Source organism: Sinocyclocheilus grahami, unplaced genomic scaffold (genome assembly GCF_001515645.1).
Source record: "Sinocyclocheilus grahami isolate Dianchi unplaced genomic scaffold, SAMN03320097.WGS_v1.1 scaffold22.1, whole genome shotgun sequence".
In the NCBI taxonomy this organism is placed as follows: Eukaryota; Metazoa; Chordata; class Actinopteri; order Cypriniformes; family Cyprinidae; genus Sinocyclocheilus; species Sinocyclocheilus grahami.
Window position 1 is genome coordinate 2088623 of NW_015505201.1, and position 11829 is coordinate 2100451.

The 11829-nt window shown below is 36.7% G+C and overlaps 1 protein-coding gene across 1 annotated transcript in view; it reads left to right on the plus strand.

Moving 5' to 3' along the window:
• Positions 1-2: 2 nt before the first annotated feature.
• LOC107559864 (uncharacterized) overlaps positions 3-11829 on the plus strand; it is a gene marked incomplete at its 5' end in the record, with an annotated part of 41723 nt that continues 29896 nt past the window's right edge. The window contains one exon of the mRNA XM_016243883.1: positions 3-34. Within this exon, the coding sequence (XP_016099369.1) occupies positions 3-34 (32 nt within the window). The remainder of the gene's footprint in view (positions 35-11829) is intronic.

An 11829-nucleotide genomic window follows, 5' to 3' on the forward strand; every position in this document is an offset into this window, starting at 1 on the left:
CCACCTTCCACTCCCTCTCTCCTCCGGGATGCAGGTAAGACACGCATTATTTCTCTCGAGTATGCGCGGGGTTTCCTTTTCTTCTGCCATTTTTATTCAAATAAGCTGATCATATGTGACCATCTGCGCTGTTTCTGTATCTGTAATGTCCTCGAACACATTCAGAGATCAGCATCAGCATCATCAGCATCCGCAAGCAGTGATGCTCAGCATCCTTGTGTTGTTGATGTGGATCAACAATAACGCCCTTGTTATTGTTTCTTTTCTTTTTTCTTGTCTTTTTTTCAGGCACTGATTTCATGTGTGTGTAAAACAATGCACTTATGAAATTGAGTGAAGGACAGATGACTGATGTTTTTTTTCCTGGCATGTCATTGCCTGACGCATCCTCTCTGAGATAGTTGGCATATACTGGAAAGGCCCACGCCCTGTTGTGATGCTCATAACGGCATTTTAAATTTTGATCACATATTACAGTGTTCTCATAATTGTGTAATTATATAGTGCTGTGTAATACTAATGAACAGTGGGCCTACTTAATTGTGTTTGCGGAGCTGCTTGTAATTGCACATTATTATTGGTATTACTGTAATATTACAGTAACATCTAATGTGGTTATTGAATGTAAGTAGTTACCTTATTCTATTATCATTTTGTACCGCAATTTAAGTCCTACAATTAGCGAAAAATTTATTTTAAAAAATGATAATTTTAAGGGGTCATATGATGCGATTTCAATTTTTCCTTTCTCTTTGGAGTGATACAAGCTCTTGGTGCATAAAGAAGATCTGTAAAGTTGCAAAGACTAAAGTCTCAAATCCAAAGAGATATTCTTTATAAAAGTTAAGAGTCAGTCACGCCTACCTAAAACGGCTCGTTCTAACACGCCCCCACATATCTACGTCACGATGTGGGAAGATTTGCATAACGCCGCCCAAATGTTCACGCAAAGAAAGACGGCATAACTTTTATTCTCGCTGTAGTATTATTGCCGCCGCCGCCGTGTTGTGAAGGCGCTGTGTGTTTCGTTGTGAAAGCGAAACTACTTTGTTTGGTCTTCCAAAAGAGGACGATATCGCTTCGTCATGCCTGGAGCTGATCCGTGCTGGTCGCTGAGGAAATACATCAACTTTGCGCTGTGGATTACCGGATCGGCTTTCACCGTGGACAAAGCGGAGTCCAGGCCGGGGTCGTCACATGTGGTTGCCGCAGGCATCACAGTATGGTAAGGGACGTAACATTTCCGTCACACGCTTGAGGAATTCGGCCAGTCACAACGCGCTGGATAGCTGGCCAATCAGAGCACACCTCGCTTTTTCAGACCGATGAGCTTTGTAAAAATCGACACGTTTCAGAAAGGCGGGGCATAGAGGAGAAACAATAATGTACAGTATGTGGAAAATAATGTGTTTTTTGAACCTTAAACCGCATAAACACGTTTCATTACACCAAATACACCAAATAATGTTCTTTTTAGCAGCATCATATGACCCCTTTAAGATCGAGTTTTGATGTGCAGTGCATTATTGGCTAGTAGATTCTTGCCATGTGAATGTACCTAATACAACTGAGTATTAGTCATTTAAATGGATGAATAGAGTCATGTCACTTTCTGAAAACAGTATATTCTCAGTTCTATTTAACTGTAAAAATTGCAGTTGCTACTGTAAGGATCTATTTCCACCTGATCCAACCCTTAAAATGACTTTCATTGGTGTAACACAATAGTCAGGTCGAGATATATTAAATCATATATTTGAATTGAATAAAAGCAGTTAATTTAGATGTTACTGCATAAAGTTCAGTTTTAGATTATTTGACAAAAAATTTTTATAGTGTAGATTAGCACAGTGCTTTCAGCTACTGGTGCGTCATCTTTCGCCTGTTATCTGCTACAAGATGTAGATTAATTTGTTTATGCATTAGAACAGATTTGGATAAATGTATCATTAAATCACTTGCTCACCAAGAATCTTCTGCAGTGAATGGGTGCCGTCAGAATGAGAGTCCAAACAGCTGATAAAAACATCACAAAAATCCACAAGTAATCAACATGAGTCTATCAGTTAAGTGTTGTGAAGTTGAAAGCTGTGTGTTGAAACAAATCCATCATTAAGATGTTTTTCATATCAAACTCTTTCCTCTGGCTAAATATGAGACCTCTATCCATAATACAGTTTTCTCTAGTTGTCTCATCTGAATCACAAGAGAAATGTGCACAGATAAAGCACCTTTTACAAGCGAAAACAGTCCAAAGCAGTTTTAAAGAAACATGTATGTCAAATATGGGAGAAGATAACAGTGGATGGACTTGGAGGACGTGTTATTCTTGGATAACCTGAGAGGAAACTTTTTCAGCAAATTTTTGTTTTTGGGTGAACTATTCCTTTAAAACATAATTATTTTAAATGATTCAAATAATTTTGATTTACTTCATTTGGGTTGTTGGCTTTTTTTAAAACAAAATATCTGATCCTCTTTTGATTGAATTGCTCGATGCAAGTAAATTTTAAAGTGCGGTGACAGTAAATGAAGTATAGTTTAGATTTAGCCAGTTTTGAAGGGAAATTGTTGGCTATAACCATCCCAAGAGTGACAGTTCATTTTCTCCATAGCACGCTATAGTCTTCCTGTCACTCTATCATCTAGTGCATTAATGCAAAGGTGTGTGTTGTATCACATTTTATTCCTGAAATGAAGGTGATGTTTAGTCACAAGGTACATTCAGTCTTGGCAAACACACATAGTCAGACAGACCGAGAGACAAAGTGATCCTTCCACCTTTATACTAAAACTACATTTCCCTCAGTACATGTGAGCGGAGGTAAAACAATCAGAACATCCTAAGCTTCCAGCAGAATGAGTCAAAAGAGTCTGGCAGGTCACATCACATGTCTGATAGTCTGACGATCTCAGGTCAAGCGTCGACCTGAAGCCCCATGCTGGAACAGGGCAGGTCTTAAAAAACAGCTTAAAAAAAACAGCCAATGTGATGTTTTTGTTGTCAGCTCAAATTGATGCACCTCTTTCCAGCTGTTCTTCTCTTAATCTACATTTTTGTAATCCTTTTTCTCTCATTGTTTACTTTACAGTGGAATTGTGGGTTCGTATGCTCTCCTTGTCCTCCCATAAACCTGTCATCTCTCAGAGTAGAAATAATGGGCCGCACTCTGCATTCTCTAATGCTTCAGGATGATGTCTCTCTCGATTCAGATTGAAGTAGCTTTATAATGATAAAAAGGCTTTGTACATTGTACACATTTGTACATGGCATACCCTCTAGCTCTCTGTTTATGTGCATGATTTACATCACAAATACTTTGTACTCTGAAAAAATTGGTATGAAAAAATGTTCACTTAGAAATGGTTACATTTCACAAATAATTACAAAAAGAAATGGCAAGTAACACTGAATTAAATGTGACATGTTTAACTAGTAAGATGGAAATAGTATTTTCTTCTAAAAATGTAATCTAACTATCTTTGTTTTAATTGCAACTTCAAAAAAATCTTTTATTACAGTGTGTAGCCAAAGCATTTGAAGTGTAGATGCGTACAAAAAGTGCAAAACGTATATATTAAATGGCTTAAACTATTACGTAGAAAGTAGATATTTGTTCTGTTTTTGATCTATTTTTGCTTAATCTAATAATAATAAATCTAATTCGTTGTAAACCAGTTAATTTAGATGTTTCCACATGACGCTTATATATTTTTAAATATATTTCTTGAAAAAAAGATATAAAAAGAAAAAGGTGAAGCATTAGTTCACAAAAGGGATTTTCCCATTTCTCATACTGTGTGTGGGTTGAATTATGGCATGGATTTTCACTGACCAGGGAGCATAGTGTGGCTCTCTGTGTGTGTGTGTGTGTGTGATACGCATGGCTCAGCAGTACTCTTAGGTAATGCACTGTGGTGTTAGGGCTGATGCTGTCTCTACAGAACCTCAAGCTTTCTCAAATAGACACTGCATGGAGACATAAAGAGACGAGCATAGCACACAAACATACTAATGCAGTGTAGAATACACCCATGAAAGCAGCCTCTCCTTAAGCTGTTTTTGTAAGTCTACAGCTGCTTCCTTTGGAATACAGAAATATTATGAAAATGTTTGTGTGTGTGTGCATGTTGGAGCGGCTTCTGAAAATGAATGTTTTATGTTTGGCAGTAAACATCTGCTTAGTTGCAAGAATCTTATTGCTTCTTATCAAAGTTGAAACAGTTGTGCTGCTAAATATTTTTGTGGAAACTATGATGAATTATTTTCAGGATTCTTTTACACAGTATGGTACAGTACAGTATGGTCACACGACATTATCATATCATATAGCATATGAGAATGTTTGGTGACCTACCTGTGATCTAATCAGTGTGTCTAATGAGAATATTGATTGTGGCTAATTTCCAGCTGTTGTGTTGCTGTGAGTCACGAGACGTAATTTAATTAAAGAATGAGAAGTGTATTGGGAAGGATTTCTGGTCTGTTGTCACACATGCCCTTAGAAATGTTTTTTGAAGCATGAACTGTTATATAACATATCTTTGAATGGTATGCTGCTGTGTTGTACTAGTCTGATACACTGACGTTAAGTAAACAAATTGAATTCATACTTGATTGGCACAATGTATGTATATTACAATATTTGATAACAAAATGTGTCAATTGACTAATCAGAATCAAGTATTCTAGAGATCCATGTTCTAAATATAAATATTCATCCAACCATAAAGGCATAAAGACACATATCAGCTTCTTTATCCTTTGTCCTTTTCGCTACAATTTTAGCCAGTCTTTTGCAAAATCTCTCATGACTCGTCTAACCTTTATGTCTTGCACATTTCTCTCTCTCTCTCTCTCTCTTGCTCTCCTCATTTACTGTTCTGTCGTTTCCTTTTCTACTTCTTTCCTCATAATTAATGCAGACACTTACAGTCAAGTACTGTGTATAAGTCGATGCTGGGTTTCCTGGGCTTTTGCTTCATTAGTGTCCCTTAATTCTCAGATCATTCTCTTTGTTGTTTAGATGTAGAACTAGATTTAAGTAAGAAATGTACCATCTATAATAATATCATAATTGTTTTTTTAATGATATGCGAGCTGACAGTATGTCACTCAAAAAAAAAAAACATCTTGAGAGTTCAAAAGCATTCACTGCATGATTAAGCTAGAATGCGGTTAGAATGCCCATAAGTTATGAAAGCAAAAAATAACCCTGTATGTTTCTAGGCATGACGAAGCGATATCATCCTCTTTTGGAAGACCAAACACAGTGTCTCCACGGCATGTGTTTGGTCACAGGAGACACTGTGTTTCTCCACGGCGAAACACAGTGTCTCCACGGCATGGTGGCGGCGGCAACAATACTACAGCGAGAATAAAAGTTATGCCTTCTTTCTTTGCATGAACATTTGGGCGGCGTTATGCAAATCTTCCCACATCGTGACGTAGACATGTGGGGGCGTGTTAGAACGAGCCGTTTTAGGTAGGCGTGATTGACTCTTAACTTTTATAAAGAATATCTCTTTGGATTTGAGACTTTAGTCTTTGCAACTTTACAGATCTTCTTTATGCATCAAGAGCTTGTAACACTCCAAAGAGAAAGGAAATATTGAAATCGCATCATATGACCCCTTTAATATATACAATATATGATATAATTGAATAATATCCGTTTTCACGAATATCAGCAAATGAGCGTGATCACGAATGATACTGATTTTATACAGTAGTTCTACAAACAGACACAAATATTGCCTGTTTTTGTCTAAATGAATCTGTTCTTGAACGAATCATTTGATCTGTTCATAAATACAGTCAACTTGCTTCGTTTCTAATTGAATCAGCTTGTTTGAAAGAATTGTTTGAACTAATGATTTAATGAATCACTCATTAAGACAGAGACTTGCCGTTGCCTATTGCCGGTTTTAGTATCCTATTTATTTTTCCATGACAGGCAGGGGCAATTCTAAGATTTTCATTTTAGGGGGCTCAGCCCCCAGTGAGGGTATAATAATAATAATAATAGCATAATAATAATAATAACAGTACAAACACAAAATTTTACTGTTTGCATTTCTAGTACAACCCTCTTTCCTTAGCTCAAGTATGCAATCCTCTTTGCCACATGCACTGCAATATGTAATATATTGTAAGTTAAATTTTCAAATTAAAATATGCAACATGATCGTTTTATAAAGTATGCGTTCATATGTGCTTCATTTTCACTGGAGGAAACAGCTGTGGTGTGATTAGGGGTGAACGCAGTGAAAACTTAAGCTACAGTAGATGGGGAACTGATTATTGCTCCCCAATTATATTTTGTAAACTGGATTTATGACAAAGAACTACACAGATGCAGATATTATAACAATCTATCGATAAACGCACACCTTGTCCTCTGTTTCTCGCTCTGCGTCGCCGCGGTCTGCGGATTGAAAAAGAACACGCTGAAAGATGGCGAGGAGCCGATTGAAGTCTGCCGCCGTTTTCTTAAGAAATTTAAAGGGGACTGAGGCGATCACGAATTCGTGTACAGTTTATGGAGCTAATCACAACATTTTTATTCTATAGCCCCCCTAAAAATGGCGTAGCGACGCCCATGATGACAGGCCTAAACCAGTACAAGGAAAAAAACACACAGCAAAAAATCGTTTAATTGTCGTTATGGAATTTTATTTAATTTTATTTATTTTTTTGTCAATATCACACAGCCATGGTAAGAACAAGAATGCATGTTTGAAAGAAAAGTTAAGCTTGTAGTCTATAGTGTGTTATGGTTAATTATTATTTGCAGAAATCAAACATAATAAAAAAAATCACTGTCTGACTATTAGTATTGTTATTTTATTCATGTTAATCTGACTTTCTTTCTAATCTGACTCTTTATTGCATTTGGAATGTATTGAAGTATCAGTGCATGCAACAGTCCAGAAGTCACCATTGTCTGAAAACAAACCAGCTTGGTGAATAGATGCATGATTCAGCACATTAAGCCCATCTCTGGTGGGATGTGGTTGTCATGGTGACAGCTGCAGAGGTGACCTCACCCTACTTAACCTGCCGTGTGTCTCAGTGGTGCTCTGTTAATGGTGTGACATCACCCCTTGTACAGCGCAGCTACTATGGCAACAGCCAGTGATTGGCAGCGGGTGTGTGTCCCCCAGGGCCTGAAACATGCCCCACCTTTTGTAATTAGGATTAACGGGTTTGGAGCGGCCAACTGGAGAGTAAAATTGGGTCTTTGGGAAACAATCAAACATGAGGAGCCATCAAGATGGTCATCAGTAAGGAATCCAATAAATAATCTCTTCATGCACAAGATTGATAAGGCTGTTCATGGAGAGGTTAGAAGTTCATTGAGAAAACAGGTGTTTTATCTTTGATTAATTATGTGAATAACATCCCATCTGGAGATGGGACATACAGTACTAAATCTTTTTGTCGCTGTGATTTACAGTTAATGATCTCGCCCATTCCCTCATACCATTTGAACTGATTTAACAATAAATAACCATTCCTTATCATCACAGAACACATGCTGTGTTTGCACATGCAAAACCTGTCACTACAATGCGAGTTTATGGGATTTTTTTCATATTTTTTTTTAGCATATAGAATACTAACACATTATTTTATGTTTTGTTTGTGTGTGTGTAAAACACTTTTAATGAGGTAAAACTGACTTTAAATACCTCGCCACTTACTGTAGGTTAATATGCAAATCTAAATGTGTTTGTAGATGCATGCCGTCATTAGCACTGCTGCTAGATCTGGTTTTTGTGAACTCATTCATGATTCATGAATCACTGTGAGTCTGTAACTAATATCACAGAGTGGTTCTGAGTCTAGAGCACAGCTTCTCCCAGGAGCTCCTGTACTGTCTGCTGTCAAGCCACAGTTTAGATCTGAGCATGGACTGTGAATGGAGACAGAGATCTGCTGTAGATCTGTTTTTTTTTTTTTTTATGTGTGAGGCACGATTTGGTTTAGCTAGTCTTAGAAGTGGCATTATACCCTAAACACACACACACACACACTCGGGTTGACTTGCTCAGTGGAGCGACGTTCTTCTAAATCCTCTGATATTTCAGTGATTAAACAGAAGCTCATTAAAACGTATCTTCAAAGCACACAATCCACTGTCTGGGTTTTTCTCATGTATGTGGGATTATTTCCACACTCCCGTGTTTCATCTCATGGGAGGGTCATTAGAGGCTCATGTAGAAATATGTTCAGCACTGAAATCCCTGTAAATGGTGCTCTGATCAGGATGGCAGGTTGACAGAGATTAGAGAAATATTAGCTTTTTCTGGAAGCCTTTCTAAACTCCGAGATTGTTAAGATGAACCATAGGAGTTGCTGTACGTGGATCCACTTTGAATCATATTGACTTTATTTGTTTGTTTGTTTATACTGTAACATACTACTTAGTTCACCAAAAAAAGGACAATTCTGAAAATTCTGTTCTACTGTCGAAGACAGGAGATATTTTTATTTATTTATATTTAAAAAAATGTTTTGTGTTCTGTAAAAGGAAAAAAAGACAGGATGGTGAATTAAAGGAATAGTACACCCAAAAATTAACATTTTGTCATTTACTCACCCTAATGTTGCAAATCTGTATGATTTTTTTGGGTCACACTTTATTTTAAGGTCCAATTCTCGCTATTAACAAGCCATTAACTATGACTTTTGCTTCAATAAACTCCTAATTTGCTGCTTATTAATAGTTTTAAGTTTAGGTATTGGGTAGGATTAGGGATGTACAACATGCAGAATTTGTGCTTTATAAGCAATAAACAGTTAATATATTAATAATAGCTATGCTAATAAAGAACTAGTTAATAGTGAGAATTGGTCCCTATACTAAAGTGTTACCATTTTTTTTTCTTTTGAACAAAAGAAGATACATGTTGGTACTCAAAAAGTTGCTGGTGGTCGTTGACTTCCCTAGTATTTTTTCCCAAGTCATGGAAGTCAGTTATTAACAGCAACTGTCTGGTTACAAAAATTCTTCAAATTTAAAAATATGTTATTTTGTGTTTAATAAAAGAAAGATACTCATATTGGTTTAGAACAACTTGAGTATGAGTAAATGATGGTAGATTTTTTTTGTGAACTATCCACTTAACATAGTATAAAATGTTCCAAAAAGCTTTCTGTAGAGGAAAAAACTAAGATATATATATATATATCTTAGTTTTTTCCTCTACAGAAAGCTTTTTGGAACATCTGGGTAAAAGAAAACCATCAATAGTTTTGCTTTATCAAGTCACAGAAAAGCAAACACAGCTTGTTAGAAGCATGAAAAAATCTGCCCATCTCTTGCATAGAGGTGAGAAATAGTAGTAGTTGACCTTTCCAGTCTGGTTCTGCTGTGCTCCAGTAGAGTCAGGGTTGCCATTTATTGTTGGGGGAAAATGAGGAGGGAGATGCCAGTGTTGACAATAGCCTGGCATCCCTGATTACACCAGCCCATCTCCTGTTCATTCATCTGGAATCTGACCCACAGGTCAGCACACATGATGAGATTCTACACACTTGATTTCCCTTGTGCTGTGAATCAGACTTTGACAGACAGGACACTGAAACAACAAGATTTCCACAGCTGTATGACTTCGAACTATTTTTACATATATTGTCAGGTTGCTTCAGTGTTATTAAAAACATATCTTTTTAACTGAATTAAATAATTATATATTTAAGTTAAATGACAAAACGCTGCAGGTGCAATTTTAATATTTAAAATTAAGCTTGTTAATATCTATAGTCTAAACTGCCAACAGTAGAAAAATAGGACATACATTTGTATAGCTGATTAGAATGAAATCATATGAAGTCAAATATCATACAGTCAAAAAGCCCAGAGAAATGTGAAAGAACAAGTACTACTACCTTTTGAACAGCCACTTAACCATTTCAGAGCTGACTGGAGCCCAGTACATTTGACACTGATACTTGGTGGTGTTCACTTCACTGCCAAACGTGAGCTTTTCTGAATGAGCCTAGCAGGTTCCTCCTCAAGTATGTTAATACTATTTTATTATTTTTGCTTGTTTTTTTCAAAAGAGGGCTGAGCGAATGCCATTACTGACGTCATTAGTAGGACTTCTGAAATGGAGGCATTGCAAAAAGTTTATGGAGTTTGCAAGGCTTCATATGTTAAATGCAGACCAATTCATGGTTTAGCATTTGTTTTGGAGGTATACTTTACTGATTAAATGATTTGTGGTTTTTAGAAGATGACTGGTAATATTTTTGTCAGCATAGTTAGTCATGAGTTCAGCAGTTTTGACCTGTGACACAAAAACCAGGAATAGCTTGAACATTCATAGAACACAATGAGTCATTATTGATGAATGTGATTCACTTAAATGCGCCTTGTGAGTAAAAAGGATATGAGTACCAGCAGAGAAATGATCACATTAAAAGACCAAAACAACACAAACGAGCAAATGGTGCATTCAGGAAGTATTTAATCACATTATAAATCATGTTTGCCCACATGAAGCTGTTTTTATGATGTGCATAGATGATATTTACAAACAGGCGTATACATAGGGGATCAAAAACCACAAAATAAATAAAAAATCTGGAGTGAACTGCTTCTCTTTTAAATGACAAAGTTGAATCCATTTCACTTTGTTTTTATTATATTATTCTATTTAAATGTTCTATTTCTTCATAAATACATGCATTTAACTATTCGAGTATTAAATGATTGTTTCTAACCATGTTTGTCACTAAAAATCACAGGGCCTGGGACTTTTTTTGTAATTGATTTTTTTATTTTTATATATATATTTATTAGTTAATGGATTGATTAATTATTTACTTAATAAAATATTATTTATTTATTTATTGCTCTCAGGTTCATGGATGGGCTGAAAACAATTTCTAAATATTATTTATAAGAGGACCAGAGCGATTTACAGTCAGTGGAACATTTTGGACTGCTTAACTTCAGCGTCCTACATAATTTATATAATTTAACTGATGTGTGGTCAGAGATATATTGCAACAACTTTTAAAGTGCTTAACCTTTTGGATTTTAGTGCCGATATTAACCTGCGTGTTTCATCCTATGTCATTTTTTGTAGCAATATTAGTAGATTAATAACTGTAAAAGCATTACACAGGGCCTTCTGCTTCTGAATCCAGATCTATATTAAAAATATCAATATTTTCAGACAAGCGCACCCAGTAAACAAGTCTCTCTCCTCCTCCCTCTTTCTCTTGTTCTGTCGTGGATCCTCCATACACTACAGATTTGTGGGATTGTGGCGCTCTGACTGTGAAAAGCTGCATTGCAGCACTGCTGTCAGCCGAGTGGAGCTCAGCTGAGATGAAATCGTCCCTGCATTAGCGGCTAGCATACAGAAGAATCCGGGTTAATGCATTTTGCTGAGCCAAAGTAGAGCCAAATAAAGCAAAACAGAGGCTGGCCTTATTTAGCAGCATGCTAACCCACTTATCAATAATGAACGGGGATGGTGGAGGAGAGAAATAATGTTGCTTAAAGGTGTGGTGGCCATGTCTTAGCTGGTGCTGTGCTTCTGTGTATGTGTTTGTGTGAGTGAGAGTGTGTGTGTGTGTGTGTGTGTGTGTGTGTGCATATGAAAGAGTGTGCTAATCTGAGCGACCTTGTGGATTTCTTAGGCTAGTGACCTGTGTGTGTGTGAAATCAGCTGCTATCCCTGTTGAAAAAACCAGCATATGCTGGTTAGGTATGTTTTGACGCTGGGATGCTGGTTTAAGCTGGTCCTTTGCTGGTTTATGCTGGCCCTTTGCTGGTTTAAGCTGGTCCTTTGCTGGTTTATGCTGGT